Genomic DNA, 18,857 nt, shown 5'->3' on the forward strand with positions numbered 1-18,857 from the left:
CATGTCAGGATGAGCCCTGCAGGAAGGTACCACATGAGGGAGGAGGATGTCTTCCCTGTGATGCACAGCGTTGAGATTGCCTGCCTAATGCCAACAACCTCAGTCCGATGATGCTGTGACACACCGCCCCAGACCTGACAGACCCTCCACTCTTCCAAATCGATCCCCTCCAGAGTACAGGCCTCGGTGTAATGCTCCTTCCTTCCTCACCCCAGGTGTTGTTCAGGTGGTCAGCCACTGCGAGGACATATCCTCTGTCTGTCCTTTCTCCCTGTAGCGCTGCCTTAGGCATCTCACAGTACGGACAATAAATTTATTGCCCTTGCCACATCTGCAGTTTCATGCCTCCTTGCAGCATGTCCTAAGGCACGTTCACGCACATGAACAGGGACCCTGGGCTCTTTCTTTTGGTGTTTTTCTGTCATAAAAGGCCTCTTTAGTGTCCTAGTTTTCAAAACAGTGACCTTAATTGCCTACCATCTGTAAGCTGTTAGTGTCTTAACGAACCGTTTCCTCATTCAGTTCATTAATTGTTTATGGATCACTGAACAAGCATGAAAAAACAGTGTTAAAACCTTTACAATGAAGACCTCTGTGGAGTTATTTGGATTTTTACAAATTATCTTTGAAACACAGGGTCCTGAAAAAGGGACATTCTTTTTTTGCGAATTTCTCTCATCTCTCTTCCTCCTCCCTTGTCTCCTTCTCTCAAACGAGTCTGTCAGTATGTCCTCCTCTCTCTCTCCCTCTCTCTCTCTCTCTCTCTCTCTCGCTCGTCTCTCTCCGCCTCCTCTGTCTTTCTTCTCTCTCTCTCCTCTCCCTCCCCCTCCTAGAAATACTGCTAGCTATATGACTTCTAGTCTTACTTTACTTCCTACTTATTGTGACCCACTTTTAAGCAGACAAGATCATGGTTAAACCCACCAACCTACAGGAAACACTGACATTAAAAACTCCACAGGAAACTGCTGGCAGAGCAGCAACGTTACACATAGTGTCCTATAATATCACCTCTAACTTCTACTGTTTGAGTTCACCTCTTATAGAATATTGGGCTTACTGTTCCAGCACCTAAATATAACCAGTACCAGCACCCAAAATGAGTACTGATGAGGTCTCATGTTAGAGCAGGAGAAGGGGGGATGTGGTGTAGAAGCTAGAGGTCTGTTACCCAGGTCAAACTCAACAGGCCTGATGCTATATGTCAGGGTCAGGCTGGGCTGGGCCAAGACAGGAAACAGGTTACTGGTTATGATGACATCACTGGTGAGAAGTCAGTGATACAAATACATTGTAGATTAAATGTCAGTCTCTCTCTCCCTCCTCCCCTGTCTCCTTCTACCAACCCAGTCTCTCTCTCCCTCCTCCCCTGTCTCTCTACCAACCCAGTCTCTCTCTCCCTCCTCCCCTGTCTCCTTCTACCAACCCAGTCTCTCTCTCCCTCCTCCCCTGTCTCCTTCTACCAACTCAGTCTGTCTCTCCCTCCTCCCCTGTCTCCTTCTACCAACCCAGTCTCTCTCTCCCTCCTCCCCTGTCTCCTTCTACAACCCAGTCTGTCAGTAAGAACTGAACTCAACAAAAAAATAAATGTTCCTCTCACTGTCAACTGCCTTTATTTTCAGCTTAACATGTGTAAATATTTGTATGAACATAAGATTCAACAACTGAGACATAAACTGAACAAGTTCCACAGACATGTGACTAACAGAAATTGAATAATGTGTCCCTGAACAAAGGGGGGGGGGGGGGGGGGTCAAAATCACAAGTAACAGTCAGTATCTGGTGTGGCCACCAGCTGCATTAAGTACTGTAGTGCATCTCCTCCTCATGGACTGCACCAAATTTGCTAGTTCTTGCTGTGAGATGTTACCCCACTCTTCCACCAAGGCACCTGCAAGTTCCCAGACATTTCAGTTCCCAGACATGTCCTAGCCCTCACCCTCCGATCCAACAGGTTTCAGACGTGCTCAATGGGATTGAGATCCGGACTCGTCGCTGGCCATGGCAGAACACTGATATTCCTGTTTTGCTGGAAATCACGCACAGAACAAGCAGTATGGCTGGTGCCATTGTCATGCTGGAGGGTCATGTCAGGATGAGCCTGCAGGAAGGGTACCACATGAGGGAGGAGGATGTCTTCCCTGTAACGCACAGCGTTGAGACAGCCTGCAATTACAACACGCTCAGTCCGATGATGCTGTGACACACCGCCCCCAGACCATGACGGACCCTCCACCTCCAATCGATCCCGCTCCAGAGTACAGGCCTCGGTGTAATGCTCATTCCTTCCTCACCCCTAGTGAGACAAAACCGTGACTCATCAGTGAAGAGCACTTTTGCCAGTCCTGTCTGGTCCAGCGACGGTGGGTTTGTGCCCATAGGCGACGTTGTTGCCAGTGATGTCTGGTGAGGACCTGCGTTACAACAGGCCTACAAGCCCTCAGTCCAGCCTCTCTCAGCCTATTGCGGACAGTCTGAGCACTGATGGAGGGATTGTGCATTCCTGGTGTAACTCGGGCAGTTGTTGTTGCCATTCTGTACCTGTCCCATAGGTGTGATGTTTGGATGTACCGATCCTGTGCAGGTGTTGTTACACGTGGTCTGCCACTGCGAGGACGATCAGCTGTCCGTCCTTTCTCCCTGTAGCGCTGCCTTAGGCATCTCACAGTACGGACATTGCAATTTATTGCCCTGGCCACATCTGCAGTCCTCATGCCTCCTTGCAGTATGCCTAAGGCACGTTCACGCACATGAACAGGGACCCTGGGCATCTTTCTTTTGGTGTTTTTCAGTCAGTTGAAAAGCCTCTTTAGTGTCCTAAGTTTTCATAACTGTGACCTTAATTGCCTACCATCTGTAAGCTGTTAGTGTCTTAACGACCGTTCCTCAGGTGCATCTTCATTCATTGTTTATGGGTCACTGAACAAGCATGGGAAACGCTTACACCCTTCACAATGAAGATCTGTGTAGTTATTTGGATTTTTACAAATTATCTTTGAAGACAGGGTCCTGAAAAAGGGACATTTATTTCTTTGCTGAGTTTCTCTCATCTCTCTTCCTCCTCCCGTGTCTCCTTCTCCCAACCCAGTCTGTCATTATGTCCTCTCTCTCTCTCATCCTCCTCCCATGTCTCCTTCTCCCAACCCAGTCTGACAGTATGTCCTCTCTCTCTCTCTCCTCCCATGTCTCCTTCTCCCAACCCAGTCTGACAGTATGTCCTCTCTCTCTCTCTCCCTCCCGTGTCTCCTTCTCCCAACCCAGTCTGTCAGTATGTCCTCTCTCTCTCCTCCCGTGTCTCCTTCTCCCAACCCAGTCTGTCAGTATGTCCTCTATCTCTCTCTCTCTCCTCCCGTGTCTCCTTCTCCCAACCCAGTCTGTCATTATGTCCTCTCTCTCTCTCATCCTCCTCCCATGTCTCCTTCTCCCAACCCAGTCTGACAGTATGTCCTCTCTCTCTCTCTCCTCCCGTGTCTCCTTCTCCCAACCCAGTCTGTCAGTATGTCCTCTCTCTCTCCTCCCTTGTCTCCTTCTCCCAACACAGTCTGTCAGTATGTCCTCTCTCTCTCCTCCCGTGTCTCCTTCTCCCAACCCAGTCTGTCAGTATGTCCTCTCCCCCCCCCCCCCCCCTCTCTCTCTCTCTCTCTCCTCTCCCTCCCCCTCCTGAGAAATACTGCTAGGCTATATGACTTCTATCTCATTACTTCCTTAATTATATGTGACCCACTTTTAAGCAGACAAGATCAGTGGTTAAACCCACCTACCTACAGGAAACACTGACATGAGAAAAACTCCACAGGAAAATGCTGGCAGAGCAGCAAAGTTACACATAGTGTGTCCTATAATATCACCTCTAACTTTCTACTGCTTGAGTTCACCTCTATAGAATATTGGCTTAATGTTCCAGCACCTAAATATAAACAGTACCAGCACCCAAAATGAGTACTGATGAGGTCTCATGTTAGAGCAGGAGAAGGGGGGGGGGGGGTGTAGAAGCTGAGAGGAGATGGGGGAGAAGAGGAGAGGAGAGGGGGGAGAAGAGGAGAGGAGAGGAGGAGAAGATGAGAGGAGCGGGGGAGAAGAGGAGAGGAGAGGGGGGAGAAGAGGAGAGGGGGGAGAAGAGGAGAGGAGAGGAGAGGAGAGGAGAGGAGAGGAGAGGAGAGGAGAGGAGAGGAGAGGAGAGGAGAGGAGAGGGAGAGGAGAGGAGAGGAGAGAGAGGAGAGGAGAGGAGAGGAGAGGAGGGAGAAGAGGAGAGGAGAGGAGGGAGAAGATGAGAGGAGCGGGGGAGAAGAGGAGAGGAGAGGGGGGAGAAGAGGAGAGAAGGGAGAAGAGGAGAGGAGAGAAGTGAGAAGGGAGAAGAGGAGAGGAGAGAAGGGAGAAGAGGAGAGGAGAGGGGGAGAAGGAGAGGAGAGAAGAGGAAGGCTGCCTGCCTGTAGTATATACACAAAATCAACAAAAGTATGTGGACACCTGCTCGTCAAACATCTCAATCCAAAATCATGGGCATTTGCATGGATTTAGTCCACCCCATTTGCTGCTATAACAGCCTCCACTCTTCTGGGAAGGCTTTCTTCTAGATTATGGAACATTGCTGCGAGGACTTGCTTCCATTCCAAGAGCATTAGTGAGGTCGGGCGATGAGGCCTGTCAGTCAGCGTTCCAATTCATCCCAAAGGTGTTTGACGTTTTTAATGTCAGGGCTTTGTGAAGTTCTTCCACACCAATCTCAACTAACCATTCATGTATGGATCTCACTTTGTGTACAGGGGCATTGTCATGCTGAAACAGGAAAGGGCCTTCCCCAAACTGTTGCCACAAAGTTGGAAGCACAGATTCCTCTAGAATGTCATTCTATGCTGTAGCATTAAGATTTCTCTTAACTGGAACTAAAAGGCCCGAACCATGAAAAACAGCCCCAGACCATTATTCCTCCTCCACCAAACTTTACAGTTGTCACTATGCATTAGGGCAGGTAGCGTTCTCCTGGCATCCTCCAAACCCAGATTAGTGCGTTGGATTGCTAGAAGGTGAAGATGATTCATTACTCCAGAGAATACGTTTCCACTGCTCCAGAGTCCAGTGGCTGTGAGTTTTACACCACTCAAGCCGACGCTTGACATTGCCCATATTGATCTTAGGTTTGTATGCAGCTGCTCGGTCTATGGAGATTGCATGGCTGTGTGCTTAATTTTAAACACCTGTCAGCAACTGGTGTGGCTGAAATGGCCCAATCTACTAATTTGAAGGGGTGTCCACATACTATTGTATATATAGTGTATGCACCCAGCTGTCTGGTCCAGGAGAATATCGCCTGTGATGCTGTCTGGTCCAGGAGAATACCACCTGTGATGCTGTTTGGTCCAGAAGAATATCACCTGTGATGCTGTCTGGTCCAGGAGAATACCACCTGTGATGCTGTCTGGTCCAGGAGAATACCACCTGTGATGCTGTTTGGTCCAGGAGAATACCATATATAGGCTATAGGGTGGCAGGGTAGCCTAGTGGTTAGAATGTTATGTAAGGATCAGACTGTATAGGCTATATTACATGTATATAGTGTATTATTGGGGCAGCAGCCTAGTGGTTAGAATGTTATGTAAGGGTCAGACTGTATAGGCTATATTACATGTATATAGTGTATTATTGGGGCAGCAGCCTAGTGGTTAGAATGTTATGTAAGGATCAGACTGTATAGGCTATATGGGTGGGTTCCACATCCCGCGCCGGAGCCGCCACCATGGACAGACGCCCACCCGGACCCTCCCTATTGTTTTGAGGTGCGTTCGGGAGTCCGCACCTTAGGGGGGAGGTCCTGTCACGCCCTGGTCTAAGTATTTTGTGTTTTTCTTCATGTATTGGGTCAGGCCAGGGTGTGGCATGGAGTTTTTGTATTGTGGTGTGTTTTGTCTTGGGGTTTTGGTGTGTATGTATTTGGGATTGTAGCTAGTGGGGTTATCTAGCAAGGTCTATGGCTGTCTGGAGTGGTTCTCAATTAGAGGCAGGTGCTTATCGTTGTCTCTGATTGGGAACCATATTTAGGCAGCCATGTTCTTTGAGTTTGTCGTGGGTGATTGTCCTATTTGTCTTGATGTCCTTGTTTATGTTAGTTGACACAAGTATAGGCTGTTTTCGGTTTTCGTTTCGTTTATTGTTTTTGTAGTGTTCATGTTTAGTCGTGTTTTACGTTTGTTTAAATAAACATGGATCGCAATCGACACGCTGCAGTTTGGTCCGACTCTCCTTCACCACACTTAGAAAACCGTAACAGTATATAGTGTATTATTGGGTATTATCTAGTTGAATTCACAGGTTCTGGTTTGGTGAAATAGTTGATTCAATATTTCCCACAACAGTCAATGTGTCTAAACTGCAAGAACTTTGAAATTAAGTTGTTTTCAAGTCATTATTAACAACAACCTGAAAATAAACATTTAAAACCAAACGTATATTGGACGTTGGGTATCGTCTTCTTTTCAACGTCTTTTCAATGACATTTAGCTGGTGGTTCAGCCCAATGTCAAAACACAGTTTTAATGTGTCCAAATCAATAACCAATATGCAGAAACCATTTGTGATACTGAAAACCTAAACATAAAATGTACCATCTGCACAAACATCTGCAACAATAATCACATTACTTAAACAAGCACCTTTTAAAATGCAGGAGCACTTTACCAGGATGTCTTGCTCCCAGACAGACTAAACAACTTTTTTGCCCGCTTTGAGGACAATACAGTGCCACTGACACGGCCTGCAACGAAAACATGCGGTCTCTCCTTCACTGCAGCCGAAGTGAGTAAGACATTTAGACGTGTTAACCCTCGCAAGGCTGCAGGCCCAGACGGCATCCCCAGCCGCGCCCTCAGAGCATGCGCAGACCAGCTGGCCGGTGTGTTTACGGACATATTCAATCAATCCCTATACCAGTCTGCTGTTCCCACATGCTTCAAGAGGGCCACCATTGTTCCTGTTCCCAAGAAAGCTAAGGTAACTGAGCTAAACGACTACCGCCCCGTAGCACTCACATCCGTCATCATGAAGTGCTTTGAGAGACTAGTCAAGGACCATATCACCTCCACCCTACCTGACACCCTTGACCCACTCCAATTTGCTTACCGCCCAAATAGGTCCACAGATGATGCAATCTCAACCACACTGCACACCGCCCTAACCCATCTGGACAAGAGGAATACCTAAGTGAGAATGCTGTTCATCGACTACAGCTCGGCATTCAACACCATAGCACCCTCCAAGCTCGTCATCAAGCTCGAGACCCTGGGTCTCGACCCCGCCCTGTGCAACTGGGTACTGAACTTCCTGACGGGCTGCCCCCAGGTGGTGAGGGTAGGCAACAACATCTCCTCCCCGCTGATCCTAAACACTGGGGCCCCACAAGGGTGCGTTCTGAGCCCTCTCCTGTACTCCCTCACACTCAATAACCTCACACTCAACGTCAACAAAACTAAGGAGATGATTGTGGACTTCAGGAAACAGCAGAGGGAACACCCCCCCATCCACATCGATGGAACAGTAGTGGAGAGGGTAGCAAGTTTTAAGTTCCTCGGCATACACATCACAGACAAACTGAATTGGTCCACTCACACAGACAGCATCGTGAGGAAGGCGCAGCAGCGCCTCTTCAACCTCAGGAGGCTGAAGAAATTCGGCTTGTCACCAAAAGCACTCACAAACTTCTACAGATGCACAATCGAGAGCATCCTGGCGGGCTGTATCACCGCCTGGTATGGCAACTGCACCACCCTCAACCGTAAGGCTCTCCAGAGGGTAGTGAGGTCTGCACAACGCATCACCGGGGGCAAACTACCTGCCCTCCAGGACACCTACACCACCCGATGCTACAGGAAGGCCATAAAGATCATCAAGGACATCAACCACCCGAGCCACTGCCTGTTCACCCCGCTGTCATCCAGAAGGCGAGGTCAGTACAGGTGCATCAAAGCTGGGACCGAGAGACTGAAAAACAGCTTCTATCTCAAGGCCATCAGACTGTTAAACAGCCACCACTAACATTGAGTGGCTACTGCCAACACACTGTCAATGACACTGACTCTACTCCAGCCACTTTAATCATGGGAATTGATGGGAAATGATGTAAATATATCACTAGCCACTTTAAACAATGCTACCTTATATAATGTTACTTACCCTACATTATTCATCTCATATGCATACGTAGATACTGTACTCTATATCATCGACTGCATCCTTATGTAATACATGTATCACTAGCCACTTTAACTACGCCACTTGGTTTACATACTCATCTCATATGTATATACTGTACTCGATATCATCTACTGTATCTTGCCTATGCTGCTCTGTACCATCACTCATTCATATATCTTTATGTACATATTCTTTATCCCCTTACACTGTGTATAAGACAGTAGTTTTTTTGGAATTGTTAGTTAGATTACTTGTTCGTTATTACTGCATTGTCGGAACTAGAAGCACAAGCATTTCGCTACACTCGCATTAACATCTGCTAACCATGTGTATGTGACAAATAACATTTGATTTGATTGATTTGATTTGTTCTGACAAGTAGCAATAAATCACTGATATCAATTAGGGGGGAAATCAGGTTGTTGGTGCTGTTGAAACTAACACGACTAAAAAACACATGGAAATGGGAGATATATTTTACCTCCCTGGTTAGAGGACAACCTGCAGAAGACAGTCAGCTACATTTTGGAGAGATGCATTTACATTTAGAGGTCATTAAACAAAGGAACACAACACTTATTTTTCATCCCTCATCGATATCATGTTGAAATCATTTGTGTGAGAGTCTGGAGATGAGGTTGTCCTGTTAAAACTAACAGCTCAAAAACCACATGGAATCTGTGAATAATGTGCACATCACTGGTTAGAGGACAACTTGTAGAAAACATCTAGCTACATTTTGATTCCAGTGGGTCACCAATGCTGTAAGTGTAACACAACTCTTTTTGTGTGAGTCACTTTCTGTTATATCATATAAATATCACTCTTTCAATTCAGAGCCTGGATTTTCCCCCTGAGGCTAATATCCATATCATGCAGAAATCAATTGAACAGGGGGAAAACGTTTAGTGTTCTACATTGTGACATCATTAAACTACTCCTACTACAATGTTAAAACATTCTACATTGTGACATCATTAAAATACTCCTACTACAATGTTTAAACATTCTACATTGTGACATCATTAAAATACTCCTTCTACAATGTTTAAACATTCTACATTGTGACATCATTAAAATACTCCTACTACAATGTTTAAACATTCTACATTGTGACATCATTAAAATACTCCTACTATGTTTAAACATTCTACATTGTGACATCATTAAAATACTCCTACTATGTTTAAACATTCTACATTGTGACATCATTAAAATACTCCTACTATGTTTAAACATTCTACATTGTGACATCATTAAAATACTCCTACTACTATGTTTAAACATTCTACATTGTGTCATTAATTCATTGATATCATGAAACAACTCCTTCATTAATGTATTTTCTGATGTTTGATCAGAGATCTTTTATCAGAGTATCTCTTGTCACATTGACCACAGCTATAAGGTTTCTCTGCTGTGTGTGTTCTCTGGTGTACAAATCAGATTGCTAGGTATAGTAAAATATAGTAAAACTCTTCCCACATTGACCACAGCTATGAGGTTTCTCTGCTGTGTGTGTTCTCTGGTGTACAAATCAGATTGCTAGGTATAGTAAAATATAGTAAAACTCTTCCCACATTGACCACAGCTATGAGATTTCTCTCCTGTGTGTGTTCTCTGGTGTACAATCAGATGGCTGGATGTAGTAAAACTCTTCCCACATTGTTCACAACTAGAAGGTTTCTCTCCAGTGTGTGTTCTCTGGTGAGATAACAGGCTGCTTGACTGAGTAAAACTCTTCCCACATTGATCACAGCTATAAGGTTTCTCTCCTGTGTGAATTCTCATGTGTACTTTTAGTGAATTTGATCTTAATTAAGTAACTCTTCCCACAGTCAGAGCAGCAGTGAGATTTCTTCCCTGTTGGTCTCCACTGGTGTTTCTTGAGGTGTTCTGATCGGGAGGGACTCTTCTCTGCCTCGTCAGCTTCATGATGTTGTTGAGGCTCCCCAGAGGATCGACGATAGTCACATCTCTCCCCTGTGTGAAATACAAAGTCAGACAGATTGTTAAAGGCCCACAACAGCAGAAATCCACTGTAAAAGGTGATGCCAACAGCGTAGCCATGATGTTGTACAACAATTGACGTCTGTAAAAGAATGTTAAAATTATTTGACAATTGTCTTAAGACAATCAAGTGAGCAATAAGTCATATTGTCTTCCCCTAACAACAACATAGACCTACTGTAGGACCCATAACTTCCCCTAACAACAACATAGACCTACTGTAGAACCCATAACTTCACCTAACAATAACATAGACCTACTGTAGGACCCATAACTTCCCCTAACAATAACATAGACCTACTGTAGGACCCATAACTTCCCCTAACAACAACATAGACCTACTGTAGGACCCATAACTTCACCTAACAACAACATAGACCTACTGTAGGACCCATAACTTCACCTAACAATAACATAGACCTACTGTAGGACCCATAACTTCCCCTAACAACAACATAGACCTACTGTAGGACCCATAACTTCACCTAACAATAACATAGACCAACTGTAGGACCCATAACTTCCCCTAACAACAAAATAGACCTACTGTAGAACCCATAACTTCACCTAACAATAACATAGACCTACTGTAGGACCCATAACTTCACCTAACAACAACATAGACCTACTGTAGGACCCATAACTTCACCTAACAACAACATAGACCTACTGTAGGACCCATAACTTCACCTAACAATAACATAGACCTACTGTAGGACCCATAACTTCCCCTAACAACAACATAGACCTACTGTAGGACCCATAAATTCACCTAACAATAACATAGACCAACTGTAGGACCCATAACTTCCCCTAACAACAAAATAGACCTACTGTAGAACCCATAACTTCACCTAACAATAACATAGACCTACTGTAGGACCCATAACTTCACCTAACAATAACATAGACATAGGATTATAAATAATTTAATATTTCAGGTGAAACATGGAAACTAAAATGTGTTTGTCATGACATTTCATAACCTGATCACCAGATAATTGTGTGAATAATCCCACTAGGCTCCTCTGTAATGTGTTGTCATTCTAAATGTCCTGAATGAAGGAAAATAGCTCTGTGTGTTGTACAATAGCCTGTCCATTAAGTAACAGTTCTCTACACATGAGCTAAGTATCTCCGTGTCCAAACAGAGTAACGAGACGCTACTGTAAATCAAGCAGACAGTAACATTATAAACGTATTCATAGTGTAGTGAATTCGGGGGGAAGTCCTGAGCTGAACTCAAACCTGGTCCAGTGACTGTCAAGCCAACACTTTAGAAATGTTACGAAAAGATGTCTGAACTTCTTGATGAGGTCGCTAGGTTTTGGGTTGAGGTTGCTACAATAGCTTTCTCTATGAATGTGAGAGTGGTTACATTTCTCCAGCCCCCATCCCACAGCTGTTTACTAAACCAAGTCTCAGGGCAGCCATTTTGTTGCTGTTTAAATCCTAGGTTGTCCCTTTTAAAAAGCCAAATCAATCGATCAACCAATCTGCAGTTCAAACAATAACAAAGATGGCTCTTTCACTCCATAAACTGCATCCTCCTCTCTCTCCGCTTCCTCTTCTTTTACTGTAACATCCTCCTCCTCTTTCACTCTGAACGAGTCTTCCTTTTCTTTCACTGAAACGTCTTTCTCTTCTTCTTTAGCAGGAGGAGAGTAGCTTAGTGAACTCATGGTCGGAGATGTTCGCTAGCTAGCATTAGCAACTAGCCTAGTTCTAAGCTAATTTAGCAAACCAGCTAGCTGACAAACAACGTAAATATATAATTAAATGGGCCAACACGTACATACGACAGAAGTGTGTTTAATACACAGCGACTAATATACACCAAAACAGTGTAAAGAGAGTGAATGTTGTAGCTATGTTTGCTATAAAGCTACCGAAGTGTCTAACTGTTGTTGTTGAAGGAGCGTCCCGTCCACTAGATTATACGTCACACTGGCAGCGTCGCCTGAACCTAAAAGACGCACATCGCCATCTGGTGACTGGAGGGGCAACGCAGTTGAGGAACCAAACGTTTATTTTTTATTAATTAAAGTTGATTATCATATTAAGTCGTTTAAAGAAAAGCATGTGTTGATTGATTCGTTTTTAATGAGTGATAATTTAAAACAAACTTTAGACCCACTACATATTTACATTGAACCATAGTTCTGACATGGATCATTTTGACCCCAGAGGCATATCTTTTATCACAGCCAAAATATGGTTTATTCTTTTCATGACTTGTCAATCAACTTGTTCTTAATAAATCTAAATCCTGGTTTAGTGTTTCTGTATCAATATGGACTTTTAACAAATTCAAATCCTTTGGAGTCATTTTGACACCAGCCAAAAGCACCTTTGATAAATAGGACATTTATTTCAAAATCAAAATCACATTTTTTGGTCACATACACGTGTTTAGCAAATGTTATTGCAGGTGTAGCAAAATGCTTGTGTTTCTAGCTCCGACAGCAGTAATATCTAACAAGTAATATCTAATCATTTCACAACATATACCCAATACACACACATCTAAGTATTTGAATGTAGGTTTCTCTGTAGACATGATCCATCCCACCAGAGGGTGGAGGGGCACCTGTATCAGTGGTTTTGACCAGATAGACACCTGCAGACACACAGTATAGTGCCTCCCATGTTCTCTCCTAAGATTGGACTTTCTATACCACGTATCACCTGACTGTGTACAAAACTGCCAATGATAGAAACCTCTTCCAGTGGTATACAGTGTATTCATTAAGTATTCAGACCCCTTCACTTATTCCACATTTAGTTACGTTACAGCTTCATTCTAAAATTGAATATGTTTTTCCCCTCATCAATCTAAACACAAAACCCCATAATGACAAATCAAAAACAGATTTGACATTTTTGCAAATGTATTTACTTAAGTATTCAGACCCTTTGCTATGAGACTCGAAAATGAACTCAGATGCATCCTGATTCCATTGATCATCTTTGAGATGTTTCTACAACTTGATTGGAGTCCACCTGTGGTACATTCAATAAATTAGACATGATTTGGAAAGGCACACACCTGTCTATATAAGGTCCCACAGTTGACAGTGCATGTCAGAGCAAAAACCAAGCCATGAGGTCAAAGGAATTGTCCGTAGAGCTCTGAGACAGGATTGTGTCGAGGCACAGATCTGTGGAAAGGTACCAAAAATGTCTGCAGCATTGACGGTCCCCATCAACACAATGGCCGCCATCATTCTTAAATGGAAGAAGTTTGGAACCACCAATACTCTTTCTAGAGCTGGCCGCCCGGCCAAACTGAGACATCGAGGGAGAAGGGCCTTGGCCAGGGAGGTGAACAAGAACCCGAATGTTCACTCTGACAGAGCTCCAGATTTCCTCTGTGGAGACGGGAGAACCTTCCAGAAGGACAACCATCTCTGCAGCACTCCACCAATCAGGCCTTAATGTAGCAATGATTAAATTGTCAACATGTATTTCAATGGACAATTTTGTGAACTGTTCTGTGAAAGGTGTTGGCTAGAGATGACTTGCAGGAGCTTGCAGGGATTTGTAGTCTTGCATGTCGTCTACTTTGATGCTAATTAGCATATTTGAAGCAGAGAGTAAAAGGAGACGAATATATTGATACAAGTATTTGTATTTATTATTGATCCCCATTAGTTCCTGCCAAGGCAGCAGCTACTCTTCCTGGGGTTTATTATGGATCCCCATTAGTTCCTGCCAAGGCAGCAGCTACTCTTCCTGGGGTTTATTATAGATCCCCATTAGTTCCTGCCAAGGCAGCAGCTACTCTTCCTGGGGTTTATTATGGATCCCCATTAGTTCCTGCCAAGGCAGCAGCTACTCTTCCTGGGGTTTATTATGGATCCCCATTAGTTCCTGCCAAGGCAGCAGCTACTCTTCCTGGGGTTTATTATGGATCCCCATTAGTTCCTGCCAAGGCAGCAGCTACTCTTCCTGGGGTTTATTATGGATCCCCATTAGTTCCTGCCAAGGCAGCAGCTACTCTTCCTGGGGTTTATTATAGATCCCCATTAGTTCCTGCCAAGGCAGCAGCTACTCTTCCTGGGGTTTATTATGGATCCCCATTAGTTCCTGCCAAGGCAGCAGCTACTCTTCCTGGGGTTTATTATAGATCCCCATTAGTTCCTGCCAAGGCAGCAGCTACTCTTCCTGGGGTTTATTATGGATCCCCATTAGTTCCTGCCAAGGCAGCAGCTACTCTTCCTGGGGTTTATTATGGATCCCCATTAGTTCCTGCCAAGGCAGCAGCTACTCTTCCTGGGGTTTATTATAGATCCCCATTAGTTCCTGCCAAGGCAGCAGCTACTCTTCCTGGGGTTTATTATGGATCCCCATTAGTTCCTGCCAAGGCAGCAGCTACTCTTCCTGGGGTTTATTATAGATCCCCATTAGTTCCTGCCAAGACAGCAGCTACTCTTCCTGGGGTTTATTATGGATCCCCATTAGTTCCTGTCAAGGCAGCAGCTACTCTTCCTGGGGTTTATTATGGATCCCCATTAGTTCCTGTCAAGGCAGCAGCTACTCTTCCTGGGGTTTATTATGGATCCCCATTAGTTCCTGCCAAGGCAGCAGCTACTCTTCCTGGGGTTTATTATGGATCCCCATTAGTTCCTGCCAAGGCAGCAGCTACTCTTCCTGGGGTTTATTATAGATCCCCATTAGTTCCTGCCAAGGCAGCAGCTACTCTTCCTGGGGTTTATTATGGATCCCCATTAGTTCCTGCCAAGGCAGCAGCTACTCTTCCTGGGGTTTATTATGGATCCCCATTAGTTCCTGCCAAGGCAGCAGCTACTCTTCCTGGGGTTTATTATAGATCCCCATTAGTTCCTGCCAAGGCAGCAGCTACTCTTCCTGGGGTTTATTATGGATCCCCATTAGTTCCTGCCAAGGCAGCAGCTACTCTTCCTGGGGTTTATTATAGATCCCCATTAGTTCCTGCCAAGACAGCAGCTACTCTTCCTGGGGTTTATTATGGATCCCCATTAGTTCCTGTCAAGGCAGCAGCTACTCTTCCTGGGGTTTATTATGGATCCCCATTAGTTCCTGTCAAGGCAGCAGCTACTCTTCCTGGGGTTTATTATGGATCCCCATTAGTTCCTGCCAAGGCAGCAGCTACTCTTCCTGGGGTTTATTATGGATCCCCATTAGTTCCTGCCAAGGCAGCAGCTACTCTTCCTGGGGTTTATTATGGATCCCCATTAGTTCCTGCCAAGGCAGCAGCTACTCTTCCTGGGGTTTATTATGGATCCCCATTAGTTCCTGCCAAGGCAGCAGCTACTCTTCCTGGGGTTTATTATGGATCCCCATTAGTTCCTGCCAAGGCAGCAGCTACTCTTCCTGGGGTTTATTATGGATCCCCATTAGTTCCTGCCAAGGCAGCAGCTACTCTTCCTGGGGTTTATTATGGATCCCCATTAGTTCCTGCCAAGGCAGCAGCTACTCTTCCTGGGGTTTATTATGGATCCCCATTAGTTCCTGCCAAGGCAGCAGCTACTCTTTCTGGGGTTTATTATGGATCCCCATTAGTTCCTGCCAAGGCAGCAGCTACTCTTCCTGGGGTTTATTATGGATCCCCATTAGTTCCTGCCAAGGCAGCAGCTACTCTTCCTGGGGTTTATTATGGATCCCCATTAGTTCCCGCCAAGGCAGCAGCTACTCTTCCTGGGGTCCAGCTAAAATAAAGGCATTTGTACCATTTTAAAAACATGACAATACATTGACAACACACTGTGTCCTCAGTCACCTTGTCCCAGAGAGGTTTACATGGTTATCAAAACATCACACCAGGGTGAGTCTAAACAAAACACAGCCCTGTGGGGAAAATGAATGGAACCATCTCCCTGTTTGACCTCTAGTTGTTATGGATATTATGACTCTACAGAGACACACAGTGGACGTGTCAAAATATGTTCCATTGATAAATCACACTTTATTTAACCTCAATGTCATCTTGTGTTTACATGGCATTGTAGATTGTAGCTGTATATAGGATGTATTCTGGATGTTTTCAGTGTGTTTTTAACCCTTTCAGACAATGGATTAATCACAATTAAAAATAGTGCACTAACATTACACAAAGTGAACTCAAGTCTGACAGCCCAAACAAACACACACATTCTCAGTCAAAAACACAAGTCAGAACACAGCCTCTCGATTCTCTCGTGTGTTTTCAGGTTCTCTGACTGGGAAAAGGTCTTTCCACAATGAGAGCAGTGGTATGTCTTCTCCTCCTGTGTATTTGTATGTATTCCTTCATGCTCTTTCAGGTACCTTAACCGGGTAAATCTCTCTCCACAATGGGAGCAGCGGTACATCTTCTTACCTGTGTGTGTCCTCTCATGCTTGTTCAGGTTTCCTACCTGGCCAAAACTCTTTCCACAATGGGAACATTGGAAAAGCTTTTCCCCTGTGTGTCCCCTCTCATGCGTTTGCAGGCTCCCTAACTGGGTAAACGACATTCCACATTGGGAACAGTGGTAAGGCTTCTCTCCAGTGTGTATTCTCTTATGTGTTCTCAGGCTCCCTAACTGGGTAAAACTCTTTCCACACTGGGAGCAGTGATGTCGTCCTGCTGGTTTGGACGTCTCGGGGTCTGGTTTCCCTGAAGGACTCTTCCTGCTGTCAGAAGGAGAGTCTGGTCTCTCTCCTGTTAAAGACAAACAGATGATTTAATTATACAGAGACCTGAATGAAACCTCGACATGATAAAACTTCCTATGACGTTTAATCTAGACTAGATCCCTCAATCACCTGAAGTCACTTTTCACAAGTGTTATTAAAGCCACTACAAAATGCAGGTCTCTGTGTGGTTCTTAGTCAGAGAGGCCTATAGAATGGTCTAGAATGTCATTGTATGTTGTAGCGTTTACACCAGTCCAGCCTACGCTTGACACTCTAGCAATGATTAAGTACTTTATGATAACGCGGAAATTAAATAAACGATTTGGTATCATTTTTATGATGGAAGATTGAATAAGTGTGCTTCAAACGGTTTGCTTGTAATGATTTGTAGCCATCGTCTCGACTACCTGTGCATGAGAGTCCATTCAACTCAGTTTCCCAACCTGAAAAAACGCCATTCCTTAAAGTGTATTCGCGCACGCAAATTCAGGAAGAAACCGAAGAGCAGATGGCCTGACCGCGTTTTGCGACAGTCGGCTCACTTGACCGCAGTCAACGGTGGGCTAGAAATCGCCTCCAGTTTAGTACAGTGGAATTGCCGTATTGAATGAAGGCAAGTCCATTCCGTGAGACATTTAAGTTGTGATTTTGGGTGCAAATCCATTGTTAAAGTTTTGTTGTTGGGCAGCTTCTTGATGCTATTCACATCTTACAGTGTAGCTTTATCAATTCCTACATTAAAAAACGGCATTTAAGCTCAGAACTAGAGTAGAATGCCGTTTTAAAACCACGTATCAGTTCAACAACTATTTTCAAGACAGGACTTACTGGTGTTACTCAGATCTTCTGTCTCCTCCTCCTCTTCTTCCCTCTCCTCCTCCTTCAATATGACAGTTATCTCTCCTTCATTCACTCCAAATAAAGTATAATGGTTTTCTTCCTCTTCTTTCTGTGTAACAGCCTCACCCTCGACTTCTTCGTTTACTGTGACATCCTCCTCTTCATTCTCCTCTTTCACGACAACGTTCAGCCAAATACCTTCTTTCTCCTTCCAGCAGACCTCTTTTTTAGCAGGAGGGCAGCAGCTTGCTGAGCTCATGGTCGGGGATGTTAGCCAGCTAACCTAGCTAGTTAGCGACTAGCCTAGTGATAGGCTCATTTATCAAGCCAGCTACCGTTACCTGACTAAACGGAAATATGACATGAAATGGGGAAACTAGTTAAAAGACAGAATTATGTTCCAAATACAGAAGTAAATATAGACCGAAGCTTGAACGTTTCCGCTAGGAAGCTACCGAGGTGGCTGACGAGATGTTGTTGAAGAAGCGTCCCGTCCACTACATTATACGTCACTCTGATAGCATCGCCCTGAAAAACGCATATCGCCATCTGTTGACTGGAGTGGTTAACGCAGATAAATGTTTATTTTATTTCCAGACAAAAAGTGCATTTTTACATTTCTTTCATTAGATAATAATATAATAGTCAGACAACTGCAGATTTGTAATAAGTATGAATTTAAAACCTACTTCCACATTCTACCAACCCAACAGATGTTTCTACTACAGGGAATATTAACCAATGAGGTGGGTCTTTACACATTCTACCAACCCAACAGATGTTTCTACTACAGTGAATATTAACCAATGAGGTGGGTCTTTACACATTCTACCAACCAACAGATGTTTCTACTACAGGGAATATTAACCAATGAGGTGGGTCTTTCCACATTCTACCAACCCAACAGATGTTTCTACTACAGGGAATATTAACCAATGAGGTGGGTCTTTACACATTCTACCAACCCAACAGATGTTTCTACTACAGGGAATATTAACCAATGAGGTGGGTCTTTCCACATTCTACCAACCCAACAGATGTTTCTACTATGAACACTTTCAGGTTAATTGAAGTTAAATTCCCAAAAAGCCTAAACAGGTTTGGTCATTATCAGGTATTGGAGCGTTGAAAGACGATGCACAACAACGGTTTCTTCCACGAAACCACGACTTCAATAACCACCG

At 44.4% G+C, this 18,857-nt stretch overlaps 1 protein-coding gene across 2 annotated transcripts; it reads right to left on the reverse strand.

The window, feature by feature from the left end:
• Window positions 1-16,117: 16,117 nt before the first annotated feature.
• Window positions 16,118-18,169, reverse strand: LOC116369013 (gastrula zinc finger protein XlCGF7.1-like). 2 transcript variants are annotated; one of them, XM_031819317.1, is made up of 2 exons: window positions 17,662-18,169; window positions 16,118-16,858 (listed from the first exon to the last, which is right to left on the reverse strand). In XM_031819317.1, exons 1-2 carry the CDS (start codon window positions 17,930-17,932, stop codon window positions 16,335-16,337), a joined length of 795 nt encoding a protein of 264 aa, XP_031675177.1. In that variant the 5' UTR covers window positions 17,933-18,169; the 3' UTR covers window positions 16,118-16,334. The 2 variants fall into 2 exon arrangements, with proteins under 2 accessions (XP_031675177.1, XP_031675178.1); XM_031819318.1 differs by having other exon boundaries at window positions 17,671-18,148.
• Window positions 18,170-18,857: the final 688 nt, after the last annotated feature.

The sequence above is a fragment of the Oncorhynchus kisutch genome, unplaced genomic scaffold (genome assembly GCF_002021735.2).
Source record: "Oncorhynchus kisutch isolate 150728-3 unplaced genomic scaffold, Okis_V2 scaffold2039, whole genome shotgun sequence".
NCBI classification, from domain to species: Eukaryota; Metazoa; Chordata; class Actinopteri; order Salmoniformes; family Salmonidae; genus Oncorhynchus; species Oncorhynchus kisutch.

Bases quoted from the DNA above. Each gene is read 5' to 3' on its own strand.
- LOC116369013 (XM_031819317.1), bottom strand. From the start codon at position 17,932: ATGAGCTCAGCAAGCTGCTGCCCTCCTGCTAAAAAAGAGGTCTGCTGG. The intron at 16,859-17,661 runs GTAAGTCCTGTC...TGTCTTTAACAG, and splicing joins AGAAGATCTGAGTAACACCA to GAGAGAGACCAGACTCTCCT.